The 19,709-nt window shown below is 42.3% G+C and overlaps 1 protein-coding gene across 1 annotated transcript in view; it reads right to left on the bottom strand.

Annotated features, from left to right (window-relative positions):
- Positions 1–19,709, bottom strand: part of INPP5K (inositol polyphosphate-5-phosphatase K) — a 35,371-nt gene that overhangs the window by 4,865 nt on the left and 10,797 nt on the right. The window contains exons 5-12 of the mRNA XM_032788279.2: positions 19,578–19,694; positions 19,014–19,189; positions 15,989–16,100; positions 15,227–15,336; positions 11,342–11,368; positions 9,225–9,417; positions 6,225–6,362; positions 5,522–5,605 (exon numbers count right to left, since the gene is read on the bottom strand). Of these exons, the coding sequence (XP_032644170.2) occupies positions 5,522–5,605; positions 6,225–6,362; positions 9,225–9,417; positions 11,342–11,368; positions 15,227–15,336; positions 15,989–16,100; positions 19,014–19,189; positions 19,578–19,694 (957 nt within the window). The remainder of the gene's footprint in view (positions 1–5,521; positions 5,606–6,224; positions 6,363–9,224; positions 9,418–11,341; positions 11,369–15,226; positions 15,337–15,988; positions 16,101–19,013; positions 19,190–19,577; positions 19,695–19,709) is intronic.

Genomic DNA, 19,709 nt, shown 5'->3' with positions numbered 1-19,709 from the left:
AAGAGTAATATAGTATGCTATTAAAGATCAATGTATTAACTTTTTAAAAACTGTAATGCGAAGAGGGGTTTTAATAAAATATAAACACCTGTAACTATTCCTTATGTGGTTAGTAACAATGATGATCTACACTAACAGTCTATCAACATAGCTGTAATGGCAAGAACTTTTTAAAGTAACTATTCATACAAAATACGTTGCCACTTTTAAGAAACATTCTTCCCAGCTACTCACAGCAAAGAATCATACATGCTGAACTTCAAACCTCAGACTGCTCGTCTAGTCCATTAGGCCCCGCCCCTGCCCTGCCTTTTATTATATTATATTCTTAATATGCTGGACTAGCCATCTTACTTGCACTCCACAGGCTCCCAGTGCATTTTCCTCCTTTTTCTGTTTGCCACTTCCCTTTGACACCACTGCTGTTCCCTTCACATACTGTGTGTCTGCTTGCCCATCCAAATTGCTCACTCTGCTTGGAGTTTTTCAACTCCCAGTAACTTGTAGGTCCTCTTCAGACCTGATTCTTCGGTTCCCTTAAGAAATTATTTGAACTGTATTTTTTGAAAACTTTGACTGAAGTATGCATGTGTGCAGGCACATGGTCGGTCTCACCAGCATTCTACCTGTTCCATTTTTCAGGATGTGTTTAGTTGTTGTTTTATGTCTCGCATGCACCTAATTTAGATTAGTGAGAACCCTGACTCATTTTGTACACATGTAAACAGAGAAACATCAATATTTCTGTTCCGTTGGGAAAACTAGGCTCCATGACTGCCTGTGTGTCACTGTGGAGAGTTCCATGCCTAAGAGTTTCATAGGCTGCAGGTTTTCAAAGTGACCCACTAAAATGGATTCAGCACCTATCAAAAAGGCACCGATCCAGTTCTGATGTAGTACCTCCTGAGAGCATTCGTGTTGAAGAGCTGACTGTTGTTGGGAACAAACATAGTCTATTTAAAGAGCTTCCTCACTGGATGTGTAATGTTAATAAAAAATATGGCTTTGACTTCTGTGCAAACAGAATTCTCTTGCTGGGATTATAGTTTAGTGTTCTTCCTGGTTAGAAGGGATGCAGAAGAGATTTTGGGGGTAATCCCATTGGCCAACTGGATCCATAGTTCAGGTAGACGGAATGAGGCTCTGGTATTCAGTGTTTTTTTTTTAAGTGGTTCTTGTGCCCTAAAGTGATCCAGAGTGTGCAATCTTCTGTCACTAATCAGAGAAAATACCCCTCCACAGAAAGGAGACTATATGGATTATTTGGTAAAGATTAAAGTACTTGGTGGGCTTCTCTTGTCTGCAGCAGTGTGTGGAATTCACTTCAAGGTAGGGCTAGAATACCTCTCTGAGTTAGAGGCTTACGTGTGGGAGGGGAATAAAAATGCAATACAAGTGGTTATAATTTGCAAAGGGAGACCTCTTTGCCTGTTGGTCTGCTGTGCTACTGGGAGCTGCAGAAAACACTTCACTTGAAAAGATTTCTACAGGCAAATGGTGGTATGTGGAGGGGTTTTTTGTTTGCTGAATCAGCTACGGGTATGCATCCCAGGTAGTCTTGTCTCATGTATCATGTGATTAAAAAGGTAGCTCCTGGCAGCTCTAGCACAGCTCTAAAACACAAACAATGAACTAGAGAAGTGAAGAGTTCAGGTATCAACCTCATTTAATGTTAATGAGGGGCCAAATGGTTTAGTTCTGTAGTACTACTTTAAAGAGCAACTTTTCTACACTAGCACTCTCCTTTAAGTGTTGTGCTGTAGATCAGGGGTCCCTAACGTGGTGCCTGTGGGTGCCATGGCGCTCGCCAGGGCGTCTAAGTGCCCCCGTGTACTGGCTGGCGGACAAGCATCCACCAAAATGCTGCTGGCTCTGGATGACGCCGTTTGTCAGTGGCATTTTGGCGGATGCTCATCCGCCACCATGGTCCTCCGTGGCTCGTCGTCTGGTGCCTGCCAAACGAAAAAGGTTGGGGACCACTGCTGTAGATTGAGTGTCAGGGATTGAGCTAAAAAATTGCAGTGCTCTCCTTCTTATCTCACTAGTTTAAAGAAATCTGTCTGATCTGACTTGAGCTACTGCTAGTCCTTGAAATCATACACCACGTGATCCATTTTAAGTTATTCATCGGCATCTTTATCAAGTGTCAGCTCCTCAGTATGTGGGTTTTTGCTTGGCTTTTATTTTAACTGTGATAGGTGGCAAATGTATGCATGGTCATTCAGTGCAGCATGGAAATACTGCTGGCATTGATTTCGCTTAAATATTTCTTTTACTGCAGACCAACGAGTGGAATAAGAACGATGACCGGCTGCTGCAAGCTGTGGAGAATGGAGATCCAGAGAAAGTGGCTTCGCTGCTTGGCAAAAAGGGAGCCAATGCCACCAAACAGGATAGCGAGGGCAAAACTGCGTAAGTCTGTCTACTTTTAAAACTTTGTTTCAATGTCCTCAAGGGACGAGGAAGACAGAGATCATTTCATTTGCAAATTGCCTTGGTAGCCGCAACTACAAAACAAATAAGGATCAGCTTGAAAATAGTCCCTCTTCCCCTTCATCCTAACGCATTACATGTTAAACAGTTGTTTCCTGTTCCAGAGCTGAATTTATAGTTTATACTTAAAATGTCTATTCAGAATTCCAGACCACTTGGTGACATGGATCTAGATTGTAGGGCTGATCGGCGGCTCCCTCGGAAAGGGACTTTTGGCACATTGGAATGTCCAGATTCCATAGTGCGTGCTCCAAACAAGAAGAATGGTGTTTCATTAAATCTTTGGAGCTACTTTCCCCATGCAGGTTTGGTGTAGTTACACTGCCAAATTGAAATGGTAGTTGCTTTGATGTTGGCTTTGAATTGACAGTATTGCAACAGGGGTTTAAGCCTTACAGAACTTAAAGTACTGGGCTTCCCGATGTGGTTGGCATTTGAGAACAGTGCCTGTGCAGAAGAGCTCTTCATCCTATTTGCAGTTTCAGTAGAAAAGTGAATGTCTACCCGGCCCGCTTACTCATACCCATGACTGTGTGTAGCCCACTCTATGAGCGATGTACCCTCACTGCCCCCCTACTATATCTTGCCCCAACCACCGTACACCCCGCATTGGGGACATTACAGGCTGTATGTATTATATGCTGAACCATAACCAATTGCCAGCGTCCCCCCATGCTCTGTATGTTTCCCCCGATGACCAACGACTGACACATCAAACTCTTTGTATCACCTTTCTTTAATATCTTCTATTGGACCAACTTCTGTTGGTGAGAGAGACCAACTTTCAAGCTACACAGAGCTCTTCAGTACTCCAAGCATCACAGCTAAATGCAAGGTGGAACAGATTGTTTAGCTTGAGTAGTTAGCACATATTCTAAGGGACCATTCAAGGTAGAGTGGCCTGTTAACAGCTTTTGTCCTACAACTGCAGGACTGGGGTAGTGGGTTACAGATTGTTGTAATCAATCATAAATCCAGGGTCTCTGTTCAGTCCATGATTTTTAGCCCTGGTCTAAACCGGGGGGAAGAAGAGGAGAAATTGATCTAAGTTACACACTTAGATTGACTTACCAGGGTGTCTTCACTGCAGTGAGTCGACTGCTGCTGCTCCCCCATCGACTCTGCCTGTGCCTCTTGTGGCGCTGGAGTACAGGAGTCAACAGAAGAGCCCTCAGGGGTCGAATTATAAATATAAACTGATCCCCGCTGGATCGATTGCTGCCTGCCGATCCAGCGGGCAGTGAAGACACACCTTTAGTGTCTAGCAGAGTTATAACTTTAAGCTCCCAGACTCATCTTTTGAAAGTGTTGTACTGGTTTCTTTTGAGGATGAGCACTGATAGGTTATAGAGTGATCACTTTGTGAAAAGTGTTCACTCACAGAATAGGATGTTTTTGCCTTTTACCATTTTCCTCTGAGAGTTCATTCAAAAAGCGTAGACACTGTCTGGTTTCACACACGTTGTCATTAGGGAATTTAGTGCACTGGATGAGGTATGCCACATGTTATGACAGGTATTTTTAGGATCCATGGGTCTTGAAAGGTGTGGTTTGCATTGGTTGTTCTGGCACGGTATGGTGAGGCTTGGAGTTGGTGTGTCCTGATCTGTGGGGCGTTTGCTTCCGATTAGGACTGTCTAAAGGCCTGAGGAGTGGGTGAACACTCGAGACCTATCAGTCTTCATCCTCAAGGAAATCTGCATAATACTTTCAAAAGATGAGCCTGGGAGCTTACTCTGCTAGACTCTAAAAATCATGGACTCAGAGACCCTGGGTATATACAACAATCTGTAACTCACTAGCCCCCTGCTTTTGTCGTACAATTGCAGAGGTGTTAACAGGCCACTCAACCTTGAATGTCCCCTTAGAATATATGCTAACTACCTGTGCTAAACAATCTGTTCTGCCTTGCATTTAGCTGCAACACTTGGAGTACCTTTCCCAGACCTGAAGAAGAGCTCTCTCTGGCTTCAAAGCTTGTCTCTCTCACCAGCAGAAGTTGGTCTAATCAAAGATATTAACTCACCCACCTTGTCTCTCTAATATCCTGGGTTCTGACATAGCTACAACTATCCTGCATATCCGTAAAAGCTATATAACTATCCTCACATTTCACAGATCTTGAAACTATCAGTGATCAGGGACACCAGAAAGTAACTGATCAAGACCTGCCTTGCCGCTGTCACCTAAGCAGCTCCCTCTTTTCAGCAGTTCTGAGTATCTACTGGAGTGTTGGACTGGAAACTCTGATCAATCCGTCCACTAATCTTGCACCCCCAAGATTGAGAATAAAAGGAGGTCTACTTTATTTGCAATTAATTTGAACCTCTATTTAATCTGACAAACCTCTGGAACTAAATAATTTGCATGAAAAAATAATACAGCTTTCACCCTTATTTTGATCACTTTTAGAACAGTATTCCTAGATAATTTAATCACTGTCTCATAGAAAGCTATCTAATAAGAGGCCAAAATTCTCAATGAGAAAAAAGGACCAAAGACGACTACAACAAAAAGCAACATTAATGGGACATTTATTGGTGCGCTATGACTAAACCATATGATATCCATACTGTAATGAGCAACCCTAGCAGTCATGGAGGTAAAGAGAGTCAGCCACTTATTCAGAGATAGAAGCAGATTTATCAAAATAAAACTACAGTACGGACAACAGTTCTCTATGCAATGAAGATTCATTTCAGTAGAGAGGGAAAGAAATAAAACAAAACACTGTTTTGGCAGCACACTCAGGACTGGGAGAGAAGTAGGAACAGAGTAAATGTTGTGCATCACTTTGCAAAAACCCTAATAAAACTAAGTTGGAGTGGTGAAGATGGGCTACAAATACCTACTCCATTACCAGCTAGTATTCCTTCAGTTGAAGAAAGATTACTCTTGCAACAGAGCCTTGAAAATGAGCATGGGGGAAAAACAACAGAGGCAGGAGCCCTTGAACCCAATGCTATTAGAAGCCCACACTAAAACAAAAAGAAAAGAAAAGAAAAAAAAAAAAAGGTAATTCCCTCACTTGAGTAACATCTTCACTGGACGAAATTTCATCATCTTTTACCCAGGCATAGGTCACATAGTCATTCACATGCCTGAATGTCACCTGCAGGGGAAGACAGAAGCTATCAGCTCTCTAAAAAGTAAAGCAAGATAAACTGGGGCGACATGGAACGCCTGAGAGTAAGGTATCTGCTCTTTTTAGTATGTATTACTATAATTCTAACTAAAAGCTATTCATTTTAAAAATTAAACTACATTCAAAATGTGCGCTGAGCATTAGTTAGCAATTTATCATGGGAGAGATTTCTGTACCCTAATCTCTCTACCTTCTTCCTTCCATTTTTGTTCTCCCTTGCTACATTATACCAGCAGGCAGGGGCACTTTGGGGAAGGGATCATTCTTCACTATGTCTCATACCTAGAACATTTTGCATGAATAATAATTTATCACACTTTACAAAATATTATTTCTAGGAATGTTAAAAATCATTTTTCTGTCCACCTAGGCATGTTACCAAATAAATAATAATTCAAGAGTTGGTTCCAGGCATATTGAAACTATCAGCGACCAGTGACACTAGAGAGTAACCTGCATTTTAGGTCTCTAATTAACAGAAGCGTGCAATGCCAAATGAACTACTTCCCCATATCCAACCCCCCATCTGCATTACTGCAAAGACATTTTCATTCTGCAGAGAGGCATGATACTCTGGTAATGTCACCTGGTAGAGCCCAATCCAGTCCCAGGTACTGCTTGGAAATTCAGATACCGTGGAATAGCTGATTAGAACATCCTGTGCAGCATTCCACTCACCCTCAGGATTCAGAGTGACCAATGGAGTGGAAAAAAGAGGCTTTATCTAGACAAAAAGGAAGATTGTTTTAAATAATGCATCTCTTTATATCCATCAGTTAATCATAGTCTACACTGAAAAGTGGTATTTACCTAGTTACATTCCTTAGGGGTGTGAAAAATGAGTTAGGTCGACCTACCCCCAGTGTAGACTCAGCTAGGTCGACAGCAGAATTCTTCTGTTGACTCAGTTACCACCTCTTGGAGAGGTGGATTAATTACAGAAAAAAGCCTTCCAACCATGTACAAAGTGTCTATGTTGGCACAGCTGTGCCGCTGTAGCATCTGTAGTGCAGACCAGGGGTTCTCAATCTTTTTCTTTCTGAGGCTCCTCCAATATGCTATAAAAACTCCAGGCCCAGGGAACAGAGGGGAAGATGGACGGGCTCTGGCATATTTTGACTTCTACTGGGGGAGAGGGAGAAGAAGGGTCTGGCGGGGCTCGAGCCAGCTCTGCACCATGGGGCCAGAGGAGGGAGCCCCACCTCCACTCCCGACTCACCTCAGTGGCCCGCGTCTGGGTTGGGAGGTACAACCAAATATTATAACTCAAAGATGGGGGGAGGGGATCAGCATAGTTTGAAAACTGCTCAGGGTGCAGGCAGGGGTAGCTAGGAGCTGTGTGCAGTGAGGAGGTAGCTCAAGCAGCAGGGAGATGGATAGCGAGAGGCTGTAGGAAGGTGGGGGGGGTGGCTCAGGGTGCAGGGAGAGGGGTAGCTAGAGGTTGTGTGCCAGGAGGGCCCTCCCTGCAGTCACTGCTCCCTAAAAACTCTCCAGGCCCCAGAGCTAGGTCCCTCCTCTTAGGCTGCTCTTACTGGCTGCGCAAGTAATCAAAGGGGGCTGGAAGCTGAGGAGCAGCCACAGCCCTGGGCACCAGCAGCAGGAGATAGGGACGCACCATGAATTCCTGCTCCATGGCACCAGCCAGAATAGCAGCTGCCTCACACTGTCCAGCTTCAGCTTCCCACCTGCAACCTGGCCAGGGGGTGGGACCTTGAGGGGTGCTGAGCTTTCCCCGAGACTGTCCCACTCTGGTTAAAACACTGCAGTTTTGGAAAGGGTGGGGGCAATGTCCCCTCAGGCCTGCCCCAACTCCTCCCATGGGACTATGGAACCCCTTGAAACTGGCTTGCAGCCCCCCTAGGGGACTGCAGTCCCCCAGTTGAGAACTGCTGGCGTAGACTAGCCCCCAATATTTTGCCTTTAGTTCTCAGCAACATCTGTTGTGGGCCCTTGTTCTCCTTACCCTTAAGCAACTATTTTACAGGATAACCAAATTTTGGGGGGGGGGGGCAGAAACAGTAGACATCATATAGCTGGACTTCAGTAAGGCTTCTGATAGTCTCATGTGACAGTCTCATAAGCAAACTACACAAATATGGTCTAAATAAAAAAAGTTACTATAAGGTGGGTTCACAACTAAATGAAACACTGTTCTCAAAGAGTAATCATCAATTGTTTGATTCTCAAAGAGTAATCATCAAATGGGAAAGACATATCAAGTGGCGTCCCGCAGAGATTTATCCTGGGTCCAACACTGTTCACTATTTTAATTTACAATGTAGATGATGGAGTGAGAGTGTGCTTATAAAATCTGGAGATGCGACCAAGTGGGGGAGGGTGGAACCTGCCAACACTCTGGAGGACAGGATTAAAATTCAAAATTATTTTGACGAATTGCAGAATTGGTCTGAAATCAACAAGATGAAATTCAATAAAGACGAGTGCAAGTACTACACACAGGAAAGGAAAATTAAACACTTATAAAGAAAAAGGGGAAATAACTGGCTATGCGGCAGTATGGCAGAAAAGGATCTGGGGGTCATAGCAGATCACAAATTGATTATGAGCCAATAGTGTGATGCTGATATGAAAAAAGAAAATGTCATTTTGGGATGTATTAATGGGAGTGTCATATGTAAGAACAAGAAATAACTGTTCAGCACTATTCAGCAGTGAAGAGGCCTCAGCTAGAATTCTGAGCCCTTTAACAAAAAAGCGAACAAACTGGAGGGAGTCCAGAGGAGAGCTACAAAACTAAGAGGCTTAGAAAAAATGACCTGTGAAGAAAGGGAAAAAGAATTGGGCATGTTAGGCTAGAGAAGAGACAGCTGGAGGGGAGGACGAGGGATGATAACAGTCTTCAAATATGTAAAAAGTTCTTATAAAAAGGACAGTAATCCATCGTTCTCCATACCAGGGCAAAACAGGAAGTGATTTGCTTAATTTGCAGCAAGGGAGATTTAGGTTGGATATTAGGAAAAGCTTTCTAACTAAAAGGATAGTTAAACATTCAAACAGGTTACCTGTTATAGAGGTTGTAGAACCCCCATCACTGTTGAGACCAGGATAGACAACCACCTGTCAGAGTTGGTCTAGGTATACTTAATCCTGCCTGACTGTGGAGTGATGGACTAGATGACCACTTGAGGTCCGTCTCAGCTCTACATTTATATGATTATATTCAGGAGCAAAGGCTTAATAAAAGTTCTAGAATCCCTGAAATACCCTACCTTACTCTGTGTGACTTGCCTCTCAGGAAGAGGAAGCCATTAGGGAAGAGAAATTCTCAACCTGAGTCATGAACCTAAAAGTCTGAGGATGAAGAAACCTTTGCTCATTTGTAAAAAAAAAAAAAAAAAAAAAAAGCCAATGCAAACAAATTCTGTAATCCATAAGAAAATATCTGTGTGACTGCAATCAGCAGGGCTTCATCTTGTTGTGTTTGTCACATATCTGCTTATGACTTACATAAAAAGATTCAGAGAATTAAATTTAATCAATTAGGATTAATTTTAGTTTTGCCTTTAAGATGACCATTTGTTAATGGGGAGATATTGGCTCCAGAATTATAAAAATGGAACAATACCTGAAGCCCAAAGGTTCCTGTAACAGGTTTGTGATCACTGATGCCATAGCTCATGTGACTGATATAGTTATTCAGGGTCACAGAGATTGTCTGCTCTCCTTCAAACAAATCTCCATCCTCTGATGAATGCTGGGAGAGATTCTTCACCCTCCAAAGAATTCGATCTGTCCATGCTGGCTTCCGTTTCTTCCCACTACAAGAGTATAAGCAGAGTGGATGAAAGGAGAAGAAAAAACAGTGGCCGGAAGCTACAATGTTATGTAACTATATAATATCTATTCAAAGCTGATCCAAAATTGTCAAAAATTATTACAACATTCAAAGCAATCATATCTCAACTTCATTTTACAACTCTCCTCTAGCATGCACTACAGCCAGACCCATGATTTATTTTATTTCAATTGAACTCCACTGTAAGAGATCAGCTTTCATGGGTCCCTCTAACTGGAAAGAAATAAAATGAAGGAGTGTGGGATTGGATTAGTCAGTCAGTTTCATACAGGAAATGATGCTTTCTCCTAGAACTCACTCCAAGAACATGCAAGAATCTACAGTTAATGCAGAAACTGTCCTGACCTCAAGCCAATGGCCATCCTTGGGGAGGGTACAGCACCTGTCAGGCACTTCCTGCCTTTTGCTGAGCTGTGTCATATATTCTTGGTTCCAATATTTTTAAAAGAGCAGGAATAATTTTGTATTAATAGCCATCTGGAGAACTTCACTGATGCTAACTATGTAGCTAGTAGTTTTTCCATACTATTATCACCTGTTATGTAGAAGAGAGACAGCAATGGATTCTGGCAAGCTACTCCAGTGTGTTATAATGATAGCATAATTTCTGTACTTGATATACAAGCTTTTCCCTAATAAAATGCTTTATAATATCAAGTAGAGGAAAGTTTGTCTACAGGCAGCAGATTCTTGCATCTAAGTAGCTTGCAACCACATGTCATGTCAAAACTGCAACCACTATGGTTTAGAGTTTCCTTTTATACCATATATCAACAACAAGAGAAGACACGAGCCTTTCCGGATTCTCTCTGTGATGGGAAGACGACTTTAAAGCAACAGTCCTCTGTATGGATATATCACTTCACAGTGAAATGGAGAAAAGATCATATCCTATGGAAGAGGAATTAGAATGCATTGCATTGAATTGAATTACAAGGGTTAAAGTAGCATGATGTGTAAGGAAAACTGTCAGTTTGACAACTTTCGACGAACTACCATAAACCAGAGGTACTGCTCAGATTTAAATTCAGCACCCTCTCCCCTCCCTACATGCAGGTCTGACTCACCTTAAATGAGAAATGGAAGGATTTTAAGTGATTAAGTAACTGTACATGAGGGAACCAATCCCATGTAGTCCAGTAATAATACAAACTGATAGAAATCTTTAAAAGCTGCAGGATGTCTGCTCTGCTGTGCAAGGCAATACCAAAATGAAGAGCCTAAATACAAAGTTAATACATGGTCTCCTTTATCTGATGATATGGAATAACCACATAGAGAAGGGAAGCTCAGAACATATACACCACTATCCAGAACAATATAAAATATACCAATCCATTGAAAGATAGCGGTTGGCTGGCTTAAAGCATCTTTTGTGAACATACTCAGAATGCAAAAACATCTGCCTGTCCCCAACCTTAGGTGAATCAAAAAATCTCAATATTAACAGAAATTGAATGCACACATTAGAGGTGTTTAAGTGAAGTGACTTGAGTTACAAAGAGAGAGTTTATGATATTCATATTTAACAAACTAATGCCACATTAATTACTGTGTCAAGATTTCTCAAGTTGCATAATTACTTATATTTGTTGGTTACTGAATTTTACAGTGGCTTACACTATTGCTATCTGTTCATGCTCAGATAAAGAACCTAGTGCTTTTAGTCCAGACTAATAAATTAAGATTAGTCTGAGTGATTCTCTTGAAGTGCTACAGCAGAGAAGATGATACTACAACTTTCAATTAGATTCAGGAAATTCCTGCAGAATGTCAGAAGAAATCTGATTTTCAAATATTTCATAAGAATCAAATCAAAATCTCTGAGCTTTGTTTTGATTCTGCAATATCTACAATCTAAGAAAGCCAGAGAGTTCTCTTCTTACTTAAACCAAAACAGTGTCTTCTGCCCCCTGAAAACAAAGATAAAGATAAGTATAAGACTCCTGATGGTCAGGAGCTAATTTCTCCATTGCAATGCGCCCTGCAGATCTTGTAAATATTAAAGCAATTGGGAAAGAAATTAAATTCACAGATTAAATATTTTACAATCTTAATTAAAAAAGCTGTTTCAAACATACCTTTATGGACGATTTAAAGCAGTGGTTCTCAACCAGGGGTACATGTACCCCTGGGGGTATGCAGAGGTCTTCCAGGATGTACATCAACTCATCTACATATCTGCCTAGTTTTACAACAGGCTACATAAAAAGCACTAGCGAAGGCAGCACAAACTAAAATTTCATACAGAAAATGATTTCTTTATACTGCTCTATATACTGTACACTGAAATAAGCAACAGAGTCCTGTGGCACCTTACAGACTAACAGACGTACTGGAGCATAAACTTTCATGGGTGAATACGGTCTATAAGGTGCCACAGGACTCTTACTTTTTACAGATCCAGACTAACACAGCTAACCCTCTGATCCTATATAGTGAAATGTAAGTACAATATTATATTCCAATTGATATAATTATATGGTAAAAATGAGAAAGTAAGCAATTTTTCAGTTAACAGTGTGCTGTCACACTTTTGTAATTTTTATGTCTGATTTTGCAAGCAAGTAGTTTTTAAGTTAGATGAAACTTGCGGGTATGCAAGACAAATCAGACTCCTGAAAGAGGTACAATTGTCTGGAAAGGTTGAGTGCCACTGATTTAAAGCAACTGAAAACTTCCCTGTGGTGTCCCAGCAGTCCAGGAAAATAATGGACTGCAAACGTGAAGTATCATAGATTAATTTATTAAAAGCATCAGGCCATTTGTTTCTCCCCAGAACTTTGCAAGACAACATTAGTTTCTGATGACAATTTATAGGCCTAGTTTCAGCTTTAACAAAGTTAAGTGATCAGACTTTTTGGCATGCTGAACAATCTTACAAAGGTAGAAACTGGCTAAGAAAAGGAAAATAGGATTTTCAACTGTGGAAAGTCCAATGTTCTCCGCTATGTCCAGTGTTTGATATATTAATCTGGAAAAGTGGGTAAACAGTGGTGTCAAAACATGCTGATGACAATTATTTTGGTTAGTCAAAACTAGAGATGGGTAATGAACTACAAAAAAATCTAACCAAGCTAGATGAACAGGCAACAAAAAGGCATTTGTTAACATCAAATTTTATCTGCAAGGTAATGTACATTTCAAGGAATAATATAAACTACTCATACACCTTAATGGATTCTAAAAGACGGGGGGGGGGGGGGAGAATTGGGCATCATAGTGTGGGTCAAACAGCAAAAAAAGAGTTTTCATGTATAAAAAATGAGTGAGAAAAATTCCACAAATATTACAAAGCCATTACATAAATCAGTGTAATGCCCTCAAAAGGTACAACAAGATCCAGTGGCTAGAAGCTGATGCTACAAAAATTCAAACAGGAAAGCATGTGTAAATTTATTTTAAGTGTAGCTGTGTGTAATTAACCATTAGAATAGCTCACCAAGGGATGTGATCAACTTGAAGTCTTTTAATCAAGAGTTGATGTCTTTCTAGAAGTTATACTGTAGTTCAACCACAAATTACGTGTCTCTATTCAGGAATTACTGGTTGGATGGAGTTCTATGGCATGTCATATGAAGGCCAGATTAAATGATCACAGTGACTCTCTTCTGAACTTAAAAATTGTATCTGTGAATGCCATACTGAGCTCTGATAACTATCTCACAAAGTATAGTAGAAACAGAAGAGGGGAAGAGAAAGGCAACAGATGATTACAGGTATGGAGAGAATTCTGATGGAGAGGGTAAAAAAAAATTGGGATTGTTTAGTTTAGAGAGGAGACGAAGACAACAGGACATGACAGAAATACGCAGACTGAATGGTGATATATCAGGAGGTCCTATTTAACTTCTCATTATAGAAATGCAAAGGGACATCCAATTAAATTGAAAGGCAGAAAATTTAAAACTGATAAAAGGAACACACACATAATTAACCTGTGGAACTCAGCCACAGGATACCACTGAAGCCAAGATCTTAAGAAGGCTTCATGAAAGGATCAGAGATTTATAAAATCATGATTGGTGTAATGGAAGTAGATGAGGAAGTGTTGTTTACTACTTCTCGTAACACAAGAGGTAGGGGTCACCAAATGAAATTAATAGGCAGCAGGTTTAAAACAAATAAAAGGAAGTATTTCTTCATACAATGCACAATCACCCTTTGGAACTCCTTCCCAGAGGATGTTGTGAAGGCCAAGACCATAACAGGGTTAAAAAAAGAACTAGATAAATTCATGGAGGATATGTCCATCAACCCAAGATGGGCAGGAATGGTGTCCCTTGCCTCTGTCTGCCAGAAGCTGGGAATGAGCAATAGGGGATGGATCACTTTACAATTATCTGTTCTGTTCATTCCCTCTAGGGCACCTGGCCCTGGCCACTCTTGGAAGACAGGATACTGGGCTAGATGGACCTTTGGTCTGACCCAGTAGGGCCATTCTTATGTTCTTATATGGATAAACATCCACAGTTGTATTAGATAAGGCACTTCTTGGTTTTTTTAATGGGATATACATTCACATTTTAGCAAGAGTCGGCCATTAAATTATGGGATTTAGGAAGATTACCTGCCCACAGAGAAAGCATTTCATAGCTTTGTGCTCTGAGGTTTCTTGAATCTTCCTCTGAATTATCTGGTGTAGGCCATTCCAAGAGACAGGATGATGACAGTAATTTGTTATGTTCTTATGAAGTAATGAAAATCAGTTTTCACATTCAGATAAGAAAAAATAGCTAAACACATTTTGTTTTAAGTAGTAAGAAAATGGGTTCAAAATAGGAGTGTCTCAACCCAAAGGATATTCTTTTATTAAAGAACAAAGTTGGGCCCCTGAAGACAACACTTTTGAGTAAAAAGATTTGGTGCCTACATGGTCCATCTAGCCCATGGGTTCTCAAACTGGGGGTCAGGACACCTCAGAGGGTCATGAGGTTATTATACGGGGTGTCACCAGCTGTCAGCCTGCACCCTAAACCCCGCCTTGCATCCAGCATTTATAATGGTGTTAAATATATAAAAAAGTTTTTAATTTATAAGGGTGGTCACACTCAGAGGCTTGCTATGTGAAAGGGGTCACCAGTACAGAAGTTTGAGGACCTCTGATCTAGTCCTTCCAAATGCAAGCTCAGGCCCATGTTGCCACTCCCATTCCCCTCATGTGACATGGAAACACAGCTCTCTTCAGTCAGAAGAGTTCATTTATTCAGCATTGCCCATTAAATAAACCAGATAAACTAAGAGGTCTAATAGCCTCTTAGTCAACATGGGCGACAGATATCGAAGATCATGGAAGGCTGAGCTTCCACAAACAGCTGTGCATGGCCCCACCAACACTCTACCCCCAGACCCTTTCCAGTTTCCTAGCGCTGTGCTGCAGGGGGCCCCAATCTGGGGCTAATGGGTGCCGTCCCCCCGGTGCTCTAGGGCTGGAGGAGGAGCACCACCTGCCCACCCACTTGGTGTTCCAGTGCTGGGACACCAACACCCAGCTGGCACTCTGGGGCTTGGGGCGCTCAGGCAGCCCAGGGCTGGCTGGGGAGGGAGGTGCCTGCGTGGAGGTCGTCACTCTGGACTCCAGCAGGAGGGGTGAAGCCTCTGGCAGAAGCAGTGGGACCTCCCTGCACCTAGGATTTATCCACTGCCCATGATAGTCAACTAGCAATTTGGGACAAATCTAAGCCTGTTTAGTTGATCAGACTGATATTTACTGAGGCACAAGGCTTATCTCAGACTGTTCCCTGCTTGAAACAATATATTGTGCTTTTTACCTCGTGTCATACACATCAGAGTGAAGGTCAAACTTGTAAGTGGGTTTAAACTGCAAGGGACCCTCTATAAATTCCTGGAGAAAAGCTTCCTTCTTCTTTGCCATATTTAACTGTAGAAATAAAACAAATGTTATAAACAATGTGTTATAAAGGGCAACTTGTAAAGATTATGTTTAAAATCAGAGATTAAAGAATCATTCATGAAGGAAATGAGGAAGCATCTTCTAAAAAGGATTCAAAATTTTACACACTGCAACACATCTTCCAAAGAAAAGGCAGAGGGGCTCCTTTGCAACTGCTAGAGCCTTTAAAGTAATCTTTCTAGAAATACTGAAGTAGTTATTCGGGAACTGCAGATATGCTAGTGCCAGCCCACTAATATTTTAAATGACCTCTTGGGGTGCAGGGAGAGAGGGAGACAGATAGAGACAATAGGACAATTTACAAGCCAGTAAAGTTCACTGAAATCTTCAGTCAGCACTGCACCTGAGTCAGAATGAAACAGAGCAACAAATATATATAAGTTAAGTAGGTAATATTTAGGACTGAAATGTAAGACTTCACAGCTGTACCAGTCCCAGTAGGGAATAAGTTAGGATTAATAGTGGGAACTCAAAGCTACTCTAACATTGGCCTCTCTGAAGGGATACTGTAGTCCCTGTAGGAACTTTGACAGAAGATGTGAGAGCAGAAGCACCAGTGTAAGCTATTTTTAGCACACGCCAGCACTAAAACCAGCAGAACATTAAAAGGGGACCATACCTGGTCCTTTTCCCATAGTAGATTGTATCGGCTATTGCTTATTGACTCTCGGACAAAATGTATTCCATAATCTGCTATCCGGAAGTTTAGATCTCCAAACCAGAAAAGAATGCTATTAAAAAATAAAAGTAGTAAGTGTTCATGGTTTCCTATAAACCTTTTTTTTTTTTTTGGGGGGGGGGGGGAGGGATTATGACTATAGGGAGATTACAATAGAATGTAGAAAAATATGCGTTATTCCATTGCTTAGATACTTTTCTATATTTCTAATCTAACCACCACAAACAAAATCTTCATTTAGTAACAGTTAAGGATACAGAATGTCAAATCCACTAGTTCAAAACTTTAAAGGGATGGTAATCAAAATTAAGGGGAAAGTTTCCTACATTCCTTGCCATTTTCAACACTGCCTACTACACAACAAACTCCAGCACTCCACAAGGCCTATACTTTCAATTTCAACAAGTACTAATACTCATGGGCAGTGGGTATCAAAGGCAGGGAAAGGCTCAGCCTACCCAAACTGCTTCTGTGGCCCTGCCCACACTCCACCCTAGGCCCCCTCCTGCTTCCTACTGGGCCCATGTCTCTTCTTTCTCATGTGGCCAAGCCCCAGGCCAGTAGCACTGGAACTGTGCGGTGTGGGGCCATAGCCCCCACCTCTCCACCCTGGCCAGACCAGTGTGGAACACAGCTGGGGAGCCTAGGCTGCTGTGGAGAGCCGCAGCAGCCCCTCCACCTGCCCAGGCAGCCCCAGGCCAAGTTCCCGTCCCCTAGATCCACCCCAGGCAGGCAGAGGGTCCACAACTCCACACCAGCAGCTCTCCCCAACCCAGTTTCAGCCGGGAGGGCTCCGGGCTCGAAGCTGCAGCCCGGCCATGGTAAGAGCCACATGTGAAAAGCTGTGAGGAGCCGCAGACCCTCCATCTGTCCCGGAGGGTCAGGGGCGGTGGCAAGAAGCCCAGGGGCAGAAACACGGGCCAGGGGCTGCTCTCAGCCTGCTACACCTCAGGCTGGCGGAGGGTCAGCCGCAGTTCCCCGTATCTTCCTGCCCAGCTCTTATCATGGCTGGGCTGTAGCTCTGAGACCTGCCTCCGCCAGCCAGAGCTCCAGACAGGTGCCTGCCTTTGCCTCCACCTCGGGCTGCCCCCCCCACTCACTTTTGGGAGGGTTCCGGCACCCTTGCCCCAGGCTGAGGCTAGTGGAGGCAGGCCTGTAACTAGGGACCCTGGGCGGCTGGAGCCAGTGCTCACGCTGCCCACCCATCCAGCGCTCGTGGTTGTGCTGCCTGGTCACTCAGCGCTCCAGAGTGGCAATGGGGTGCACTCAGCTGCCTGCCTGCCTACTCACTGGGCACTTCAAAGCTGGGGGGGGTGGGGCATTCTGGGCTGCAGCAGGAGAAGGGCAGTGGGTGCCGGGCAGAAGGGGCAGGCCAGCTGGGGGCTAGCCTACCCAAGCCCGTCGGTCACTCACCACCTATGCCAATACTCCAGTTTCATCAACATTTTGTGCTAGACTGCAAGTTTAATGGCACCTTCAACAACATTGAGGCAGAGTAACTTCCAAATGTCTGGCATACGTGATAAGCAGCTACATCAATCTGTTGATACCAGAACATCTTCAGGCACTGTTAAGGTTTTGCACTATAGCAAAAGTTTGATGAACCTGGAGTACATATTGCTTTTTTTAATTTGTTGAAAATGAGAAATGAAATCCTCATGGAGTAGACTGACAATGTTGAACACAATACAAAAGAAGCACAGAAATGAGCCTTCTCCTTTCATTTCTGAGTTCCATATTTAAGGTTTTGCCCTGCTAGGGAGTGTCCTAAAGCTTTGTTGAATGACAGCTAATTTCTTAGGTTTTTTTAATATAGGGTTGGGGGACTGCAGTGGGTCAGCCCCCAGAGTCAGGGAGAAGGAGAGATATCAAATGACTGAAATGTGAAATACTTCTATTTTGGTGCACTGCACTACAAATGGTTTTTTTTGTTTTTTTTTATTACAAAGTATTTTCCTATATGCGGTGTTGTTGTAGCCATTTTGGTCCCACGATATTAGAAAGACAAGGTGGCTGAGGTTACTGGACTAACTTCTGTTGGTGAGAGACAAGCTTTTGAGCTTACACAGAGCTCTTCTTCAGGTCTGGGAAATGTACTCAGGGCTTGACTACACTGCGAAGTTGTCGAGAAAACGGGTACTGCTGGAGGTGGATTAACAGGAGCACACTCGCACTTCAAAGCGCTCCTGCGAGAGCATTCCCCGACAGTCCTTTGAAGTTTCCAGTGTAGCCATGCTCTTAAACATAATGTGAAAGACTGTTTAGCATAAGCAGTTAACATATTTCAAGGAACTATTCAAGTTGAAGTGGCCAGTTAACACCACTCCATTCATGGTGGGGAGGGAGGATCCCCCCCCTTTAACGAATTCCTACTTTTATTCTTTAAGCCATTTTAAGTAATTCCTGTAAAATTAAAAAAATAAAAACCAGACTAGTGGCCTGAAACAGATAGTGGAATATTTAGGTTAGAAATCTGAGAGACAGTATAACACCCAGGGCAATTAAGTAATAAAATAGCCTCCATCCACCAGTTCTTGACAAGTTAACAAATCCATTTAGGTAGATAAAATTGCAAAAACGCAGCAAAATGAAAAAAAAAACAAACTCTACTTACAGAGAAAAAGGAGAATCTCAGCATATATGGGTTTTATCTTCTAATGGCCTCCAACCACTAGAAAACTATATTACTCAGACTAACTAACTAACTACTACTTGAGATTAGCAGAAAGTATAATCCTGCACTACAAGCCTCAGATCTCCAGGAGATCTTTTCCAGCTCTTTCCGTCTGAATTCAAGGAACACATCCACTGAAGAGACATTTAAAGTAAAAGTGTGACACATGGAAGAAGTCCTCAGACAAATCCCTACTTAAGAGAATGTTGTGGAATGAACCTATGACAGACACAATTATCTCAGAAATGGGGAAGAAATAAAACTGTTCTAGAACTTGAGTATAACACTCACTCATGGTCTAGAATATTTGGCACATTCTCATCTTCAAACTGCTGCATTTCCAGAATTTTCTCAAAGTCATCCAGTCGTTGCTCAGCATTCTCAATGTGAGCAGGCAAATGGCAATTCATGAAGCAGATCATATGACCATAGAGGGACATGCGAATGGTGACGCCTCCTTTGTTCCCCTGAAGTGGAAAAATAACAGCGCTCTTTGAAGTTATGGTCAACAGCTGCAAATTTATCCATTGCTACAACATTTGTAATTTCAAACAGTGCTATTAAGGAATAAATATTTGTGTTTTGTTTTAAATTTACAAAAGCAATATTCAATAGCCATCATTCAGAAATCTCTCAGCCAATAAACTGGTGAAATTCTGTGGCCTGTGTTATGCAGGTCATACTACGTGATCATAACTATCCCTTCTGGCCTTGGGGTCAGGGAGGGGGAAAGTGGGAAGAACCTATACAAGTCTCTAGTACATTTATTGCCAAAAAACCCAAAAAGCTCCCTAAGAAATCCACATCATGTAGTCATGCAGTAATCCATGCCATCAGCTCTCAGATATCCTTTACCCAATATCCATAAAGGCCTGTGCGCGTGTAGTGAGTGTGAATGTCCCGTATGAAGGGGATATGAGCATGCTTCACAAAGACCAGCAGGAGGAGTCCCTGCATTCGAACGGATGAGAGCTGCAAAAGATGAGA

Source organism: Chelonoidis abingdonii, chromosome 20, assembly GCF_003597395.2.
Source record: "Chelonoidis abingdonii isolate Lonesome George chromosome 20, CheloAbing_2.0, whole genome shotgun sequence".
In the NCBI taxonomy this organism is placed as follows: domain Eukaryota; kingdom Metazoa; phylum Chordata; order Testudines; family Testudinidae; genus Chelonoidis; species Chelonoidis abingdonii.
Note: the sequence above shows the minus strand (reverse complement) of the source record. Positions and strands in the feature narration are given on the sequence as shown.